General features: G+C 41.4%; 1 protein-coding gene across 3 annotated transcripts in view; it reads left to right on the top strand.

Moving 5' to 3' along the window:
* The window catches only part of COLEC12 (collectin subfamily member 12), a 102360-nt gene that overhangs the window by 41329 nt on the left and 40259 nt on the right, over positions 1 to 20772 (top strand). The window contains exons 3-4 of one of the 3 annotated variants that reach the window (XM_030012168.2): positions 15298 to 15356; positions 15680 to 15707. The exons of the other annotated variants lie outside the window; for them this stretch is intronic. Coding sequence (XP_029868028.1) covers positions 15298 to 15356; positions 15680 to 15707 — 87 coding nt within the window. The remainder of the gene's footprint in view (positions 1 to 15297; positions 15357 to 15679; positions 15708 to 20772) is intronic. 3 annotated transcript variants of the gene reach the window in all.

The following is a 20772-nucleotide window of genomic DNA, read 5'->3' as shown; positions in this document are numbered from 1 at the left end:
CTGGGATCGCTGGAGCTGCCATATCCATAGGATGGGAGTAGTCTAACACATGGTCTCCAGATCAGTGGAACAACCACCCCTGACCAGGTATATACAGGACCTAGGATAGAAGAACAGTTGCTTGAGGCAGCAATGAAAGTGCAACTCTTCTGCTGCTGGCTGCTGAGAGAATAAAGAGTAAAATCTGTCTTTAGACTGGCAATGATGATATCCAAGCTCTTTGGCTCCTCTTTGGCAAAGGTAGTCCCCCTGTTTGTTAGTGTTCAAGACTCTCCTTAACCCTGGAGAAGTGAACAGAAATTTTGGAGGAGTGTTTCATCTGATGAAACACTTGCTTGCTGAGATGGCTGAGCAACATTTCTTGCTTGTTGAGCTCAAGATATATCTTAGCACTTCATGAACTGTTGAAAAAAATCCCTTACTGATGCTCAGCCAAGGTGGCCATAGAAAAGCAGCATGGCTTGCAGGGCTGTCGTAATTCCTAAAATTGTTTTAAACACCCTGTGCTACTGTGGGAGAAGTAGCTTTTCAAACAATGTGAGTCCTTCGTGGTCATGTAACCTGGGGAGTCTGTGCTGCAAGATGCTTGGGAGGCTGCACTTCTGCTGGAGAGAATCCTACGGTCTGCCAAGGCTTGGTGCTGCCATTAGCTAAATGGGAATGTCGCTGCCTGTGATTCCAACAGTTTGCCAAAGGGCTCTGTTTTCCTCTTTGAACTGAGGAACCCAGAGCAGAATTTCTTGGTTACACAATAAAATAATAAAAGTGCTAGTTTAAATTTTGAATTAGTAAAGGACTATTTTTGGCTTTCTCAGAGACAGCATCTGTAAATAATCAGGCAGAAGCCTTTGCATAAAACAACACAGAAAAACCTCAAAGACCATTTAGATTCTGCAACATTTAAACAAGATTTTTAACTCATGGGGAAGCCAACGTCAACACAATGCTTCCTGCACATAAAAGCATGGAATTTCTTAGCAGTGTGGGGGCAATAAATGACTATCACATTTCCCTCTTTTCTGAAAACTAAATATTTTTCAATGGAAGTAGTAATATTGATGGAAAAAGAAAAGAGAACCATGAGTTATGTAAGAATTGATTTAAGCACTGAACACCCATACATTGCAGACTGTAAACTAATTAAAGAAAAACTTAAGCTGTACAGTTTTTCTCTAATTGTCCTCCAAGCTCAAGAGATCAAATCTGCTAGCTGAGATCCTTCTTGTAATCATCCACATTCATGACTCAGGTTTCGAGTTCATTCCTGCTGCTCTCAGCCAGGTCCAACCATAATGCAAACAAAAGAGGTGAATGATATACTCTTAATTATGTCCTCTACAAAGATAGGAGAACATGATGACTAACAGCTATACACATATATGCTCCTAGCAACCTCTGACCACAGTGTTTGCCCACAGTGTGTGTCAAATCAGAAATTCGTCCATAACCAAGTACATATGGATGGGTTATGTGCTAAGGAAAAATGTAAACATTGTCCAGTGTAAAAAAATCAATACTTTATTCAAGATGCTGTTATCTTGGTTTCTTGGCTGTTGCAAGGGGAGTGCTGTTGGCTTAAGGGTCTGTCAAATCAGGCTCTTGTGCATTTGAGTGGAAAATTGTTTATGAACAACTGGCTACATTTCTGGTCATTAGGTTGACCTGACTGAAACCAATAGATCTCCAAGCTGTGGACAAATGAACCAGTGAATACCAAATTTGAGGGAGGATGGCCAGTGCAGGCAAACAGAACTGAGAAATGTTACCATTTAATACGGTTCCACGAGCAAGCTCTGTGGTTTCATGAACCACCCCTGGTTTGTGAACCGCTGCTAGAGAAGGGCTGAATTAAGCATTTATTTCATGTGTGTGAAACTCTGGGTAAAGAAGCAAAAATCACAGTCTTGCAATTCCTGTTTACCAGTCTGGTTAGTTTTTAGCTGTAGTTCATAAGTTGTTATTTAGAGTGACTAATTATCTAGCTTCCCACAAACGGCAGATTTGCATCTTTTCCCAGATGAGGCACAGTTATGAAAAGTTACATAGTAAAGGAGTCAAGATAATGGCATGCCAAACTGTGCCTAAATCTGTTTTTCTCTGCTAAATGATTTACTCAATTTGATATTCTGAGAGATGCCAATGCAATTTCCCCAAAAACTAGTGTTTGCTTCATCGGCAGCTTTCAGAGAAAACAAAATGTTGTGGTTCAGACATAGGAAAAGATTGTCACAGAAATACTGAGCTTACCAAAGTGCATCCATTGTAATGAATTCCCAGAACTCTCAGTAACGGGTCAGTCAGTGTTGGTGGGACCTGGGAGCCTGGCACAGATGTAGCTCTTAGCTGAGCCAACTCTCCTGGCCTAGCACAGCTGTAGCTCCTGGCCAAACTGTGTCTCCTGGACACCTCCTGCTTTGTGGCTGCCCGAGGCAGGTAGCACTGGAGCGCAGGCGGATAGAGCTGTGCCCCTTCCCAGACCGTGTGTGATCTCTCTGGAGCTCAGTGCTGACATTTCCAAAGGGACAAAGGACATCTAAGCTAGTTTGCACCTTTGAAAATCCTGGTTGGGTCTACCACCCCACGAAAATGCTTTGATGAAAGTAAAACATGAATGAAGAGAGACTCCATCTTCTGGGCCTGGAAAAGTTTTGCTCCGTCCTACAGTAAGAATTTCTTTCTTTTTTTTTTTTTAAACTCTGTCAAGCTTGGGAGCACCACAGATTGGCACACTTCGATCATGGCACCATGTGGAAACTAAAAGTTTGTGCTGTACTTGCCGTCTCAGTGTAGCTTTCTTTTCAAATCAATCTAAGCTGCCATCAGAAGAACAAAAAGCTGGTGTGAAGTTTGTTATCACAAGACAGATGTGCAGTGATGAAAGTGTGTGTCATCCCCTATGTGTTGTCCGCACATTAGTTTGTTTACTTGTTAATGTGACTTGTGGCTTTTAATATTTTTCTTGGACTATAGCACTTACAATTTAAGAAAGATACACTGTAAGATTCTGTTAAGAAAGATACCCTTAAGAAAGATTCCCCTGTAAGCTGGAAGGATGCTGAGCAGAGGAGACAACTGTCAAAGTAGGGCAATCCTGCAACTCTTCAAAGTAGAGTAAGAAAGTGTCACTTAGCAGTAATATGGTTGATGGAAAAGTTTATTAACTTGGTTAACACGTTATGTTCAATATACAGTTTTTGAGGTAGTGTAAGCTGGTGACAATTGATATTTAGTACTTAAACTGAAGACATAAAAAGGAGGCATATTTCCCTAAGTTACTTGACTGTACTTGTCTTATGCTGCTGCATTTTCATAGAGGTACTCCAACTTTTCACATTAAAAGCAGTGCCCGTGCAAGTCACAACTTCTCATGGTACTTTTCATGAGTACAGAAAGTCAAGGTAGGAACAGGGTTGAGGTAGTCTCGTAGATCAAAAAACAATGAATGAGATCATGCTGTTCAGGTATTATGAAACATTTTTCCATCATCTGAATTCAATAGGTAATAATCAACACAGAAGTAATAGTATACAATATGGTTGTGCATTTTTTGTTCATATCTTACCCATTCATTCTCCTTATACCATGTGGGTTGCAAACAGATGTATTACATTATACTACATTAAATCCTGTGGAGGCAATAGTCTTAAGTGCTGCGTCAAATATTTATAATGTGGAATTATTTTAGGACAGGAGCCAAGTGCAATATGGCATCCTTCATAGCATCTGTCTTGTTTTTGTAAGAAGCGGAAGCTCAGCTACTGCCTTACAATTATGCTTGTTCTCTAACCTTCAACATCCCTTTTCATTTGTCACCATCTGAATGTTTTAATTATTGTCATATATTAGAGTCTCTGTTGCTTTCTTTATTAGCTTTCTTATTTAAGCTGGGAAGGGCCATGTTTTCAAGAGCCCCTTTCTAGCCCTACTGCTCATCTGGGTAGGCAAGACCCCACTCTCTTGTGCCCATGAGGTGCCGCACACGCGTGGGGAGCGTATGTACCAACTCTGTGCCCTCCAGCAAACCCATGGCTATGCACCAGGTGCTGGGAGCAGCTGGCCTGTAAGTCATCAGTGCGGGTTGGGTGCAAGGCAATGCCATAGCCCTGGCCATGACAGGGGTCCCGGGACTCAGCTTATTAGTGCTTCTGGCCCATGGGTGAGGGTGTGGGGTGGGGGGCCCAGGGGATATGGGTCAGGGCAAATAAGCCTGGCACATCCTGCCAGCTGTTTTACACTTTGTGCATTGTGGGTCAGGGCAAATAAGCCTGGCACATCCTGCCAGATGTTTTACACTTTGTGCATTGCAGGGAGGTTATGCTTTTCAAGACTATATTCTCTGTGGTGCACAAGACACTAATAATTTCAATAGCAAGAGGAATTTCCACTCTTAAATCTGCTTTATGTGCATAATGCTGTGTTTCTAGGCAATGTCTTGCTTTTCTTTTACTTTGCAAAAATGAAGACCCTAACCATAGCAGCCAGTCCTGAAAACATCTAAAATATCTGCAGCTATTTTGTCTTTAGAAAATCGGCACGTTAAAGGAATTTGTTGTTCATCTACAGCCACGTGTCTTCTATTTATGAGTCTGTTTAAATGCCAAACTTTTGCATGCTTCTTTTACTTCCTTTGACTTCCAAGCTTATCCAAATCACTTTTTTTATGGAAATAATTTACAGGTCAAGTTAGTCATTAGAAATTCTCTACTCAGAAATATTGGCAATATTTTTACTCTTTATTCAGAAATATTTCTCTCTGAACGTGTTCATTACTCAACCAGCTGTATGAGTGACTTCATAATTGAATTGTTGAATTCTTTTGATTGTTTTAATAATTTACCCACACATGCAGGATCCCAGCTTCACAGTTTGACATTCAACAGGAGAATGTCCTTTTGTTTGTAGACAATTTTCTGTAGACTTAGAATGTTGTTTTTTTCATGTAGATGAAAGTTTTGGAGCATCATCTTTGCCTACAGTAATTCATAGGGTTTGAGTTTGGTTGAGGTCAGAGCCCATTGCAGTGTCTCAGTTTGTGGAGCCAGCTAGATGCTGACCAATGCACTCCAGCACAGTCGTCACGTAGAGCCTACAAGCCACCCACAGACTGCCCATGGGGGTGCGCAAGTTCAGCCTGCCTTATTCATGCCCATTTTTCTTTGCTGTAAAGGTGAAGTCTTGAATAACCTAAGTGTGGTTTGTCATCCTCTTATTCCTCTTTGTGGTTATGCGTTTCAATATTTAACAAGTTGGCAGATGCATGGGAGCTTGTGGGTCAGAACTTCCAGAATAAGAACATTCCTCTTCATAGTGTGCTGCCTTGAGCCTGATGGAGAGATTGATCCTTCCCTGTGTGCATGGCTAATGTAGCATGGACGATGCCCAGACATTTCCACAGGGTTGTAGTGAACCACCTCAGTCTCATGCAGGGACACATAAATAGGACTGTTGGCTATCACTCTATCACTTGAAGTAAGACTTTACATAGATCAGCATTAGTATGTCTGTAGTTGAAATACAAGGAATGATGAGATGAGATGAGGTGAGACGAGACGAGACGAGATGAGATGGAAAGAGTGCAGAGCTGACTGATGAGATATGGCTTTATTTTGTACGACAAATGTGTGTCCTCTGCCAGCCATTTTCTGAGCGGTGCCTGTCCTTACCTCAGCAGAAGAGGGCATGCATTCATTTCAGTGCTATCACTCTGTGGAAAATTTTTCTCCACATTTAGGAATTTGGAGAATCTATTCAACTACATCTTGGAATTTTATCAATATTTGCTTGCCTTAGAGCTGATTTCCAAACTAAAATCAACAGCTTCTTTATTCTTATCATTATTGCAGTATGAAGGGGGGGCGGCTATGAACAGTGTGTAGCAGGGAAAATGAGGACAGCCTACAAGTTTCTCTGTAAGGGCCTTCTTTCAATACTTCCAATCCCAAATCCTAATGTGAAAGTACCATAACTCCTATCATAGTATCTTGACAACCGTAATCCTCTCTGTTGGCACAGGCTATAACTCACTCTTCAGACCCTTTCTCCTGTTTGAAAGTGGCTTCAAGGAAAATGGAAACTACTTTCTGCTGTTACTTTAAAAAGGCAATTGAAACATAAATATCTTGGCACAGAAGTCAAAGCCAATCTATATTTTAGTTTCTCAAATTCAGTGCGGCATTTTCTCATTCCATAAGAAAGGAACACTGTCTGAGGTTTCCAGCTCCTCTGGGTGGGCTCATGAGCCAGTGAAACAGAGGGTTGGTTTCTACCAAACTTGGCTCAGGTCTTGTGTAGCAGCTCATAAACACCATGATTTGCATAACCTCTCCAGCATCTGAGGGAAAGACACTGTCAGTCAACACTTCTGGCATGTCAGGGTCATTCTTAACACATTTGATCTGAAAGGGCACCAACAGGGTGAACTTAATCTCCTTCCACTGATGTGACCCACATACCATCCAAGACGGGGAATGATGGTTTCAATCAGGTCAAAATGAAGATGACTACAAGTTGATACCATGCAGTCTATAAGCCTTTTATCGATCAAACTTCATATGTGATATTCCTGAAACTATCTAAATTTGCAGGTCTCACTGAGATATAAAATACCCAGACTGTCAGTCTGGTTTTCATTTGCACTCCTTCCAGCTCTGCTGTAATTGACAGCAGGCCTCATACAGTCTATCTATAGCTTCCATATACCTCTTCTAGGCTGGTGCGCTTCCTGGTTTCATACAGGGTCCATTAGAACAGCAATGAGAAACAACTTGGGGAAAAAAATAGAAACTGTACAGAATATGTTTTGCTTTGACAGACGACTAGATGATTCTGAAGAAATTTTGTGTTTTTAATTCGTGCTTGATTTCAATGTCACAAAGTGATGTTTTTTGCTTGTCTTTTAATGCTGCTTTGATTTCAGCAGGACTTAGTTAAGGCACTTTTTAAAGTCACAGAAGGTTTGCATCTGCATCTTCAGATGATACAGTGCTTTTAAGAGGCTGTGCCTGCATGACTTGCTCTGAGGCCCAGTAGAACCCAATGGAAGGACATTGTCCATTCCAAGCCAACATCCTGGCTCCTGGGCTGCTTTTCCTTGGCTGTACCAAGGAAAATGTGTGAGGCACAAGAGGGCAATGGGGAAAATTTAAATTAAACTATTCACAAAAAAAATTAATGAGGCAAATGACTTTGTGAAAATTGTCACATCTGGGTCTGAATCCTTCCTTAAGCTACCTGGCATTTCTTAGGGCACTTAAGAGCCGTTGCAGTCCCTGACTAACTGGAACTCCTGCTTTCATGCTGAGCGTGTTGTTAACTGCTATCCTTCTCCTCCTCCCAGCAGGATTGAAGGAGGGAATTCTTTGTTAGGCCTTCTGAGGGTTTATTCACTGCCCTATTCAATGCCTGTTATGGCAAACAAATCAGCTTCATTCTTTACATATTCCCTCACCATTTGCCTGTCTTTGGTTGTTAGGGTGTTTTTCTAGTTCACTTTAGACATAATGAATTGTTGGATGCTCTGGTATATCTTGGTATATGTTATTCCTGAAGTCCATTTAGTGCCTAGTATTTTTCCAAAGTGTTTATTTTCAAAAGCATTCAGACTCTGCCTATGTCTTTGATAGATTTCCATCTTTCATATCCACATATGATGACAAAAGTAATATCTGAGTTGGAGATTTGTACTTTTGTCTTTTAGCAATGGATGTTTGCTGACCATATATTGTTTAAAGTCATAAATGCAGCTGTTGTCCTGCCAATTTGTGGCCTCATCTCCTTTTCTGCATCTCCAGGGGGACAGTATGTTTTTTCCAAGGTATGGAAATGATTTAATTTCTGGTATTCATTCTTATTTCCAAGTAATATTTGTACTAAGATGTCACCAAAGTTCTCATTAGATTTGTTTTATAACAAACTATTAATACTTTGGTTTTGTGATGTGGAATGCTACTTAGATATTTGTGTGTTGGCTGGGCTGTCACTTAGAAGAGCAGGACTATCAGCAAAACTGAGCTTACTGTTGATAAACTTTGTGATAACTGTATTATAAACTGCCATACTTCTCTTTCCCCAAGAATGAAGTGCAAGTCAACTAATGGAGATGGCTATGGGGATGTTGCTCTGGAAAGGCCCAAGGTGCTGGGCTTGGGAAGGCTAGGGAGGGTGTGCACCCTCAGGGGAGTGCCTTGTGCTCCCACACAAGTTTGTCATGGCTTTACTGGGGAAACACTGTCACCCCAAAACATTTAGTATGATTCATAGCAAACGTTGGATCAGATGTAAGGAGAAGAATGTGCTTGTGAAATTAAAGACAGATCTAACTTTGGATCAGTCTATGGTAATGCCTGCCTTTAGCAGACCTGACTGTATTAATTTAAAAAGAGACTGAAACGCCATGATGATGCACATCATTTGGAGAGAAACAGTTAAAGTAGAAGGGAGTTCAAATGCACATCCTTCCTCTTCTTCATTTTGAAGTACTTATTTTGAATAAGGTCCAAATGACAAAATCAGATTAGTTTTCTGGTGCTTTTTGTCAATTGATTTTACCTCTTTTTGACAGCTGCATCCCCATGCAAATGTAAAATCTGAGCTCCCCACTGAGCCCTGACTTCAGAATAACTCATACCTCATCTGAAACTCTTTTTCCAAGCTTCAGTACTGCCATTCTTTGTATATATATGAAGTGCAAGCCTTTTTGTTACATGAAAATGATTGAAAGAAAATTTTTCTTAACTGAAGACCAGTTGAGTAATGTTTAATGTAGTTAATTCCAAACAATCAGTTCCATGTGTGATTATAAAATGCTTTGCTTTGCAAAAAAGTGGGCATGTCATTATTACAGCTTTATAATGCCACTACATCTGTCTCTCTCCTAAGTCTTGAAGGCTATATGCAGCTAGTAAGACTACTAAAAAAGGTCAATGTATACAATGTGTGTGTGTGTTTCTGCATACATACACATAAAACATACATAAGTGTTACACATATCTATGTTAAGTAGTATCCTATAGAGTTCTAGGTACATTGTTTGCCACAATTAAGTTGTTTAAGGTGATGATAGGTTTCCAATCATATTCTGCATATGTCACACTGAGAAACAATGAGAGCTTTCCAAAATAGTTTAGATGCCATATAATTATTTTAGCAGCTGTGGTTTCAGTTACCTTTAATTAGTTCCCCCTGCAGCTCTAAATAAAGAGAGGCTTCTGTTAAATGCAGTTATTTTCTTCTGCAGATGGCATGGTAAAGTGTGGCTACTCATAAAAGGAGGCTGCTGAACACTACATGGCAAACTTGGGGCTCTAACGACATGTGATTATTAATTAAGGACAGTTTCTCCATGGATTATTCATGATTTCCAGTCACTATGATTTTATATCAGAATGGTCAACCCTAGATTTTATGCCAGCTGACATTACTAAAACAGTTGGCTTAGATGCTTGAGAGCTGGTGAGATAACCCTCCACCATGGAAGCAAATGGTATTTTGACATTGCCCTGTATTTTTCCTAAATCAATTACTTGGTTCAGTGACCCCAGCACTCATAGAGAGTGTGGCTCGATCTCTATGAAGATGTGTTAAGCAGACGAAAAAGTCTCCTAAAGAGTATTTCTTTCTCTTACATATAGGACAAATTCTCAGACCCCATTCAGGCCAATATGGTTTTAAAACATTTCAGATAGATAGAAACTGGAGGGCTGCATTCTGTTTCCATGGGATTCAATGATACGTGCCTACTGCCATCCATAGGAGCAAACATAGGCACTACTTCTTTCCAATAAAGATTTCATATCATCATTTCTACAGAATCCTTCAGATATTTCAAGTCTATCAACTTTGTGACTCTTCAGTGGTATAAACAAAAGCCACATGAAGCAAAATAAGGGTTCGCAACAACACAACTTGAGTTTTAAGGGTTAATTTTTTTTTAAAGGTAAAAAAAAATATACATAAATAAATAAGTCTGACTTGTATTGCTGCTGACTGACAAGGAGGGATGGTATCAGAGTCATGACTTTATTCCCTGAGAGTGAGCTTCAGCCTGGGAGGCACTGTAAGATGTAGTGCAGCAGATCTCAGTGGGCTGGAGAGCTCTGCTGGCTTCGTTCTGCAACTTCTGGATCATTTAATTAATTAAAGAATTGTTTCTGTTGCAACCACAAATGTTCCAGTTTGCACTGTTACCCAAGGTCAGAGCTCGCCTGAACTCCCTGGCAGAGGAAGAGAAGAGTAAGGAAATAGGAAAAAAGAGAGTAAGCAAATCACTTCAAGGAAGCCTTGTTTCCCTTACCCCCAAACCCAGCAGAGCAGAAAAGGCTGAATTGAAAGGGAAAAGGGCTAAGACTGAGATTGATTAAGAGAGGTCCAGCCTGCAGAAAAGGCAAAGAATGAAACAAGTAAGACAGAGAAAAATAAACTACATTAAGAGTGAGCTCAGATGAGAGAGTCGGCCGCCGGCCAGGAGGGAGCAGCTGCGGCAGGAAGGCCCGGATCCCATTGAAACAGAAAAGGGGCCATCTCTCTGCTGGAATGAAAGGGAAACAAAAAAATAATTCACCTTTAAAGGCACAGAAATGGGATTCGATGCTAGGGGAAGGGCAGAGAAGAATGAGAATTTGTGAATGAGACGAGTTATTTTTTTCTGAGGGCAAAGTGATGGCTATTAAAATCCTCCCAGAGAGCTCTGTGATGGTGCAGATAAATCAGACTGGCCAGAGTGGGTAAGACGCTCCAAGCAGCTTCATGTTGCGTTAGGAATCTTGAATGAATGCTGAGCATCAAGCAAATTTCCTCATTTTTACCAGGGGAGATGAGGCAGATGACATGCTATACTGATGACATCATGCCTCGCTCCAGATGTGAACAAGGAGGGAAGAAAGTGTAAGATAGATATTTCACCACAAGTCAGAGTAATCCTCAATACTGAGGGGGAACATGAGGTTGCAAATCTCAACACACTGAGGTTCAACAAAATAAAGGACAAAAAGAAACAAAGCAAAACCCTGGGCAATTCTGAGCGGAAACTTCAGTTTCAGGCAACAGAGAACGGACATCTTGACTTAAATATTCGTGCCTTCTAGAAAAACTGTGCACAATAAGTGAATGTCATCAGTGTCACAACAAAATGTTATACTGCACTGTGTAAATCTGGTAATTTAGGCATAGGCTGGAGAAGAAGCAAAGGCTGTAGAGAGAGCATTTCACCTCAAAGTGTCCACAAGGAGGTTAGTTAGAAAGCTCCTGTGGTTTTGGATGTGTCAGTGCACTTAGCTGCTGTTAAAACAAAGAAGGCTGTTGATGTCCCACTTCAAGAACTGTTTTAGTCTCATGGTACCAGAACTGTAGGTTTTAGGGCCCTGCATTGGAAGGCAAGGAAAATTTTCAAGTGTATGTATCTAATGAATATAGAAACAAAATATTGTCTTTAAAAGTCTGCTGGACTGCAGCTCCTAACTATCATAGAGCTCTTCAAACTCCCCCTTCCTGAACTTTCCCATTGATTCTTACTAAATAAGATGGCAGACCTTTGCTTCTTCAGGTGAACTGCACTATCTCCAACCAGACTATGAGAAGGTTGAGACTCTTTAGCTTGATTTATCAGTAAGATTGACAAATCCTGGAAAAAGGGACAATTTTGGAATATATATACTAAAGTATGGGAAATATAGCATATAAACTCAGCTCAGGACATCTTCAGAAAGCCCATTTGAGTCTGGGAAAAAAAAGGAAATAAGTAATACTGCTGTAAATCCTTCAGTGATGCAAATACTATGTGGGGACATAACAGGAGGGTGGTGCCACCTCCTTTTCTTTTTCTTGATCTCAGAACTTCTTACAGATTTTTTTCATGATGGTAGAAGTTAGTAGTGAACTTGTTTGAATCTCTTGGTAGTGTTTCCATCATCTTTGAATAGGTGGTATATCTTGTGTGCCTGATACTGCAAGAGCTCACAAATGTACCAGAAATAGCTGTTTGTCAGCACTGCATAATTATCCCCAGATTTATACTGACAAACTATGCAAAGAAATTCTGGAGTTTTGCAATATTGTAATGCATGTTAAAGCCCTCCTATAAACTATAAACATTAGGTTAAAGAATGACCGTCATTTTTGCTATTTGAATCTTTTGCAGCATTTTCCCAAACTCCCAAGTACTGTTGTAAACAAACAAACAAAGCCACAGGAATGACTACAATTAGGCAGTATAAACAGGCTGCCTCCTGATCAAAACAAGGGCTAGCTAAATTCAAACGGTTATGGTTGCATTCTTATGCAAAAGAGGTTGGTTTGTAGTCTGAAAGACCCTATCCCTGCTTAGTTATGCCAGGCTATCCATTATGGTGTTTACTGTTAGGAGCTGCACTTAGGTGAACTGGAGGTTAGAGTACAGCCCTGAGAAGCTGTGCCTCAGCTTTGGCTCTCTGCTGTCCAGCATGACACCTCCCAGATAACCACCGCCTGGTACAGACCTTCAACCTTTTCAGGTGGTAACACAATCACGCCTGCATCCCTGCTCAGCCCAGTGCCTTCTCTGAGTCATATCCTGATTTCCCAAGGTGAGCAACGTACATGCAGCCTGAGTTACAGATCACTGGCTCCTGCTCAGTCCAACGAGGCACAACACCGAGCAGAGAGCAGCGTAGGTAGCTGGCTCTGCAGGGACATTTCATCCTTGTGTGGCAGGGGCCCAGCAAGGAGAGACGGTGGGGAGGCAGAGGGGCACCAGAGAAGCCTGCCGATGAGGTCTATGGAGAGGGCACAAGCAGGTGAGATGCTGCCTAAGCTTCATGTGGATAGAGCCTTTGGTTTTCCAACCTCAGCAAGCTAACATAAAGATACCAGCTTCCCTGCATCTCAGCTAGCCTAGATTAATGCAACTTTGAACATGAGAGATGCGCATCTGTAGAGTGTGGTGAAAGAGTTGTGACGTCGCCTGTGGTGAGCAATTCCTAGCAAGTGGGAAGCCACAGTGCGTGGCAGCTGTTGCCTCTGAGTGATCTTCAGGGGTAGCTCCAAGCTTGAGTGCATTGCAGTAATTACATATTGAAGAAAAACTAAATGGAAGTGGAAACCTTCAGTTAACTGTGGCAGGACCTGGGCCTGAAGTAAAGGTTGTAAAGCCTTCAGTGAAGCAAATACTATGTGGGGACCTAATCAGTAGGGTGGTGCCACTTCCAAATCATGAGCTTCTTGCATGAGAGGAGAATAACAGTCCTCAACAGCAGCAGAAACAACCCCTTCCAGTCCATCACTAGCTTTCCCTCCTGTATGTCAGTGATGTACACCGCCAGCATTTCATCCCAGGTCAAGCTTCAGCAAAAAGTATCAGTCCAGTCCAAGTCCCTGTGCAGCCAGAAACTGGAGAAATGAAGAAAACTGTCCTGTACTGCTTTAATGAAGGCAGACTTAAAATACACATTTTGCCTGTGAGTAATGTGGCAGCCCCATAGCACTTACTGAACTGGACCAGTGGCACTAGGATGTGCAAAATAAATTGCATACACATTTTTAATTTCTAATTTGATTCCTTCAAAGTCTATTCTGTCAAACCACTGCGGAATGTTAACTAAACTTTTAATATCTATTTACATGACAGAATAGATATTTTGTATATATACTTATTGCCTCTAGACTTTTTTTCCAGTGTCACATTGCAATGCAGTTGAAGCATTTTTTTTAATCCAACCCCAAGTTTCCATGGTTTTCTCAAGATAAAGCCAGAAATGTTAACTGTAGTCAAATTCTATACTAGTTTGGTAATAGGAACATGAGAATTGAGGCACAGTTAAGTTAAACTTAGCTTTGGTTTTGACCTATCTGTACTCACATGCTTTCTCTTTAAGCTTTTCCAGTTCTCTATGTTATTAAAGAACATAACGCTTGTGAATGGCTATGTAAACATCCCCCCCCCAGTGTGAAACGAGGCGGTATGCAGAACGTGTGGTTGAAGTTGTCAGCTACAGATACTTCTCCACATGAAGAAATGGAAATCTCAGTGACATTCAGCTGTTTTCAATCTGCTGAAGTATTTTGGTTTAGTTTTTCTTTTTTAATTCTTTTGGGGTTTTGGTTAAGTTAAAAAGATGACAGACACCTTATAACTTCTCTGTAGAATTTATAGTAGATGTTTCTGTCTGTAATTGGTACATCACACAGATATGCTGTGTAAGTAGCTTCAGATGAGTTTTCATATGCATACTGTAAGACTCAGAGTCTGGCATTGTAGGTCCCTTCTCTGTATGTCCCCTCACAGAGACGTTCCCTGAATGCAGTGACAGCTGCAACACCTCCATCTGATGCTGTTACCTTTTCAAAATATTCTTTAGCAAAACAAGACAGGGAGGCAGTTTTGGGATTCTTGATGCTTCTTGAAGTCTCACAGAGGCTTTAAAAGAACTTTTTAACTTGTTGAAACAGTTTTAGGTAAAAAAGCTAGAGATGGATCACTGCTGAAAGTATTCATTGGAAAGCCAAAAAAAATAGGGCTCTGTTTTGACTCAAGATCATGAAAAATTAAACGTAGGGCTAGCCTTGCACAGATTTTCAAGAAGGTTGAGAAGAACAATGTGAAGAGATTTCATTTCCCCTCTTTGCGCAAGGAGAAACCAATATCCTTAGCCTTTTGCTCCGGAATGGCAAAGATCTGGATTTGATACTGGGAATTTTCTCTTTGGTATAGTAAGGAGCAGTTGCAAGCTGGATACTGGATGTAAGATCAGACCTTTAAATGGCTTTCCTGAACATCAAAAATACTGAGCAAAGCTGCTGTCTCAGCACAGTTATCACATGGCCTGAGCTGGACCTGAGGCTCTGAACTTCAGTGGAAGCTTAGTCCTGCATCAAACTTCATGTCCCACAAAAAGTAGGCTCTTTGAGCATCCTGTAGTGATGTAGTTGTTTATCCTTGTGCTAAGAGGAATACAGGGCTCGTCTGGTCATCTTAAGCAGAAAGGCTCTGGAGGAATTCGTGTGCAGTGTTTTGTGAAAAGCAGACTTTGGTCTCAGGAGGACATATCATCCTTCCACATTACTAATCAATCAGCTTTTTTCATTTTTAGATGTGAAGGCATTTGCTCAAGACCATTGGCATCTCTTCCTAGCCCCTCATTGCTTTTCATGACACATTACAATTGTAAAATGGTGTAGCTTTGAAGTCATCTATGCAGGGAAGTGAAAGCCTTTTTATTCTCCTGAACAAGAGTAACCACATGAGGGCTTAAGTTGCTTTAATTCACATGCGATGTGCTTCATATGCCTAATTGATTTATCTTAGCTTTCCCACATGTCCTCACACAGGCATGCCTCAATGCAGCTTGAAAGGAGGGAGTGCAGCCTTATGGCTGAAAAAGCTGATGGTAAGTAATTAAACCTAGCAGCAGCGAGAACCCCTGAGACAAAATCTTTGGCAGTTTTCTACACCATGTAGTGAGCTTGGGTCACCAAGGGCCTGTAAATAGCATCATAATGACTGGTTCCTCAGCAGGGATAAACATGTGCTTTGAGTTTTCTAAACGATTCAGAGGCGTGCTGTGAGATACCTACTGATAACAAGCAGATGTGAAGTTTGCTTTTCAAGACAAGGAGACTGAGGGGGAAAGTCAAGTAGGTTTTGGCTTATGGTCCTCTCAGATAAGCCTGATATTTGAAGATCATTAAAGTGTCTTTTTTTTTTTTGTAGGGGAGGAACTCAGTTGTATTTGATGAAGGTAATGCTGTTTTAAACCAGTGCTTGTGAGGGCTAGTGAGATACTGTAGACAAAACTCCCTGTGAGTTTGAACCTGAAGACAAAATTGGTATGTTATTTTACAAGATTAGGAATATTGTATAATTTCAAAATCCATTTTACATTATGCCAGTGTCTTTGCAAAAGCTTTCTCAAAACTTGCATATGCGTAAGTCCTTTTGTATTTAAATGGTGCCTAAGTGTTGAAGGATGCATTTCATCATACCAGACAGTAAGACACAAAACAGAGGTGCTGAGCTAATGTGCCCATACTGGTGCAGCAGTGCTGCTCAGCAGCATAGCTCCAGTAATGCTCTGGTGCTGTGAGTCCAGGGATGGGGTCAGTGTTAACTTGGGGCTCTCAGCACTGTGTTTCACATTAGCAAGATAGATACACAAGCAGTCCTGTAGGATGATGCGTTTGCAAGGTCTCAAAGGAAATCTGTTAGTCTCCCAGGTCAAAGGCTCTTACCAACAGGTCACCCGTTCTATCTTAGGGAGTTTTGGAGTTTCGCTAATACTGTACAAGTGGAGTAAAAGAGATTATTTAAAAAGCCGAAGAACATGTCAATATTTTTCTCAATTACAAGAGCTCCCAGCAAACTGAAAGGCAAGGTGAAAGCTGTTTCGGTGTTCAAGGAGTGAACTGTTTAGTAAGAAAAGTGACTGCAGACATCACTTATACACAGTGACTCCTCTGAAACATGGAATAGGTGTGAGGATGGACTTTTTTAAAAAGCAATTTCTCTGTATGTTGTTTAGGAGTTCCCTTTTAAATGGCTTACCCTGAAGCCTCACAATACTTTAAAAAACCTTTTTGCTAAAACAGCAAAGGAAGAGGAGAAGTTCCTCCCTGCTCTTTTCTGAGGGGCCAGAGGGGGAGAGAAATGAAAAAACATCACCAAACCATATCGGGGTTCATCAGTTGCCATATGTGTCTGGTGCCTCTTCAATTTCTGCTTTGTCCCAGATTTTCCAACAGAAATGCACTGATTCCCTCTGAGCAATGCCTGGCAGTCTGTACTGTGACATTAGCTCCCTATTCAAAGGCTGAACCTCCAAGTGCAGTGGTGATACACACTGCCAAAGCAGGAGCTCACCCCTGGTTTGAGGGTGGAGGAAGCCAGCCAGGTCTTCAGGCTGGGAGGCTCCAGCACAGTGGGGCCCTGGCGACACTCGAGTCCTGCATGCCCAGCCAGTCTGATGTGACTGGCCTGACCCACCTGGCTTTGCAAACACGAGTCCCAACCCAAGGGCAGTTACTAAATGTGAGAAAGATGTAGCCAGGGTGACTACTGGTGCAACAGAAAGACTGAGTTCAGATAAAAATCTCTTCAAATGCACAAAGGGAACAAGCATGATATTTTATTAATGTTTTCCTTTCTGATCTCCTTCAACCCAAAGAAGAACCCAACATGGCTCAGGCAGCTTCTGTGCCCTCGGGGAGTCTTTTGCACAGGCATCCATGTGGTATCTATATGTTTGCTTTTGCAGTTGAGTCCGTTTCCTATAAGCATAGCAGCTGGTTACTAGCTGTTGTGAGATACCCTCTTCAGCCTCTCCATCTAGAGAGCGACTCATTTTTATAATCATATAGTTCAGTGCAATTAACTGTTTTCAAGAGCTTAGAGTGCTTTAAAAATGCATAGGCTCATAACTTTACATGATCATGCAACCTGACCTTTTGCATAATACAAGACAGAGTTATTGCTGAATGATGCCCATAAATTTTTTTCTGGCGTGAAGGCATATCTTTCAAAAAGACATCCACTCTTAGTTTTAAAACTTCATGTGACAGACAGAATCCATTAAATGTCTTTTCCACTGTTGCCCATTGTTAATCATCTTCTCTGATAACAATCGTCAGCTTGTGTCTACTAGGAATATGTTTAACTTCGATGTCCACTACACTGGCTCTTATCATGACTTTGTTTACTAGAAAGCCCTGTATTATCAGAAAGGGTTTAACTTATGAACAAAACATGAATGAGTCAGCTTAGCCTCATCTTTGATAAACTCAGTAAAATGAGGTTCTTTAGCCCATCATTTTAAGGTAGGCTTTTATCATCCTTTCATCTCTACTATCCAAGCCATTGCTGCATTTCAGTTTTTCAATGAGTGAATGCAAAAATGACATACATTATTCCATAGCATCACCAGACACAGCTATGCCACGTCTCTAATCTTGCTTATACACCCAGCCATTGCATTTGCTCTCTCCTCAGTTACAGGGTTTCCTACTGTCAAGTTCTGGTGGTTACCCGCACTGCCTTCACCGCTTGCTGAAACACAGTCACCTATCCCTCCTACATGATGAGGCTCTTGGGTTTTATATTTAGTTAGCAATATTTTAAAAAAAGACAATACTGGCTGAGTTAAGTCAATTGCCTCACAATCGAGCTGCTTTGTAGATCTGTATTTTCCAAAGTTTGTGTCCTCTGGTGAGGTTTTCAGCCACGACCCACAGACTGTGGTGAACCCTGCTGAGTACCCACCGCAGTTGCCACATATTTTATGTTGTACAGACGAATTCTCCTTATCCTCATGTATCCTGTTGGAGATTATATTGCCATTTGAAAGGATGTGGTGCTGAATACAGATTTCACATCAGGCTGTTTCTGGCTCGGTGCCTCTTTGATGTGTCCTCTTTCAACAGCCAGGTGGGCTTTAGGTCAGTACAAAAGCCCTTCTGACAACTGCAGCCTTCAGATAACAAGTTTATCAGGGCGGTGGTAACTGTCTTTTGATATATCATCAACATCTGTTTCTGCTGCAGCCTCTTTACATGGCATGATGTGATTTGGGGAAAGCAGATATTCTTCTGAGCCTTTGTTGAAGTGTGGTTGCCATGGAAACAGGTGAATTTCTTTGTCTTCTGCTCTTTCGGGGACTGGGGGGGGTTGTTAGAGGGTTCAGGGTTGGTTTTTAACAAATTTTGTTCTGTAGCATTTCAAAAGCCCTCACTGTCAAGACTCCAGGCGGAGTAGCTGTAGTACTATATTCACCAAGTCATTTATAACACACTTTAGGTTGCAACGTCCAAACTGCAACATATTCAGTAGAGTCCATGCCCCGAATTGCTTCCAGGTTAAGGACAGGGACATACATGAGCAGGCCCAGAAGGCAGCGCACGTGTGCGCAATGCAACTGCTGCATCTTAAGGGCACCAGGGACTTCTGCAGGAGAGGAGCGGGCAGGAGGAGGTGATGGAGCAGGGCTGGGGCTCTGTGCACAAAGACTGGGTGCTGCTCTGCTCATGGGAGATGGAGAGCAGACCCAGCTTCCTGCTGCTTGTCTGGAGTTTTACAAGTTAAAGCAGGAGGGAAAGGCCAGGGTGTGAGAAGAGAGGCTTTAGGAGTGAGAGTCTGGCTAGGAATGGACCTCTGGAGCGACCAGCAGGCCCATGTGTGTGTTGCAGAGATGGAGAAGGGTGATGTGGCAGAGGGATACAGGAAAGACGACGGAGTCGGATGGAGGAAAGGGAGGTAGCAGCTGCCTCAGAAGTCTTCTGGAGGAGGTCAGAAAGAAATGTAAGGAATCCAGTGGCAAGGGGTTTTTAATCATTGAGTCCAGGGGTGGGCAACCTAGGGTCCAAAATCCTAGCAGAAAGAATGTGGAAAAAGCTCATTGTAGAAATTTTTAAAGAAAGAACCTGTATGACTTAATGACAGCTTCAGCCTGAGCTAAAAATCTGAGATTTATTCATAAACCAGCAAGGGATGATCCATTGATATGCACCCCTTTGAAACAACATGGAAAATTAACACATTGTTGTAAATACCTAGAGGAAGGCTTTCTGGCAGTTTTAATCTCACATTGCACAAGGCTTTAGCTCTCACAGGGAGAGCTGGAATTGCTGAGCAGGTGAGAAATATCCTGCACAGACAGGCGGGATACCAACAGAAGCAGTATGTAATATCTAGCTATATATATATGTATATATATGTTCATACACGGGAAATGAGCTGTGTGATAGGTACTGTCATTAAAGTGTTAGAGACCTGAAGAGCTCTCAGGGTGTTTATGAGGGGGAAGATAGGGATGTGTGAAGAAGACTGAAGATAACTGAATAGTGAGTTATTGCACCACATGAGTCACTCAATTTTTACTTCATCTGGCTAAAATTCAAAGTCTGGTTTCAGATGGCTTATTTATCCCAGCCTGGTTCCTATTTCTCTGGTATCTACTGAAGTTACTAGCTAAATTAGAAGAGAGACCTGGGACTAGAGTAACAGGGAAGCTAGGTCAGGATGGAGGCATGCGAGCTGGGATCACATTATTCTTCAACCTCACACTTTCATAAGTATTCACTTGGCTAAATGATGTGCTGTTAATTATGAGGTGTTCTGAATGCAGATAGCTTGCTAAAACTGTTAAGTGAGCCTTTAGATTTTTCTCATGTACAACTTGCATAAAGGAGGAAGATAATTTAGGTACAGGAGGCATTGCAACTGTGCATGGCGATCTTGCAGAGAGACTACTTTGAATTCATTTCTCCTAATGATATTATTCCCTACAGCCCAGACTTTATATTACATATTTTCCGAGTCCCCAGTTCATGGAAGCAGTGCCTTGACAGGGAACCAGGAGGGACTACAGAAAGATTTGGTCCTGGGAAGATATAAGCTGATTTTGAACATTATTTTTGTTCTGAATTGATGACCCCTCTTTTGAAGTCCTTTTGGATATCCCAGAAAATATCTTAAAAGAACAAGGCCAGAGCTTTTGGACATGGCTTCCACAATTTATTTCAACAAGCAATATCTTAAATACTTCATGCTGTTCTGTTTTCACTTGTACCAATTTAAATCTAGAGTTAATACCCTGGAGTTATCCTGGATTTGCATTGGTGTAGGAGTTAAGAATGCAGTTCAGAATTAAAAATTTGCTCAGAAAGGCAGCAAATTCCATGGAAAACTTGGGATTATGACTTTGCTTGGTGCATCTTAGCAGTAGAGGGACCAGATATTTCAAAATACTACCTTCTGGGAGTAAATTTTTGTTCCTGTGCTATTTAAGGTGGACAGCATGACTGGCAGTCTGTATT

Source organism: Aquila chrysaetos, chromosome 4, assembly GCF_900496995.4.
Source record: "Aquila chrysaetos chrysaetos chromosome 4, bAquChr1.4, whole genome shotgun sequence".
NCBI lineage: Eukaryota > Metazoa > Chordata > Aves > Accipitriformes > Accipitridae > Aquila > Aquila chrysaetos.
Note: the sequence above shows the minus strand (reverse complement) of the source record. Positions and strands in the feature narration are given on the sequence as shown.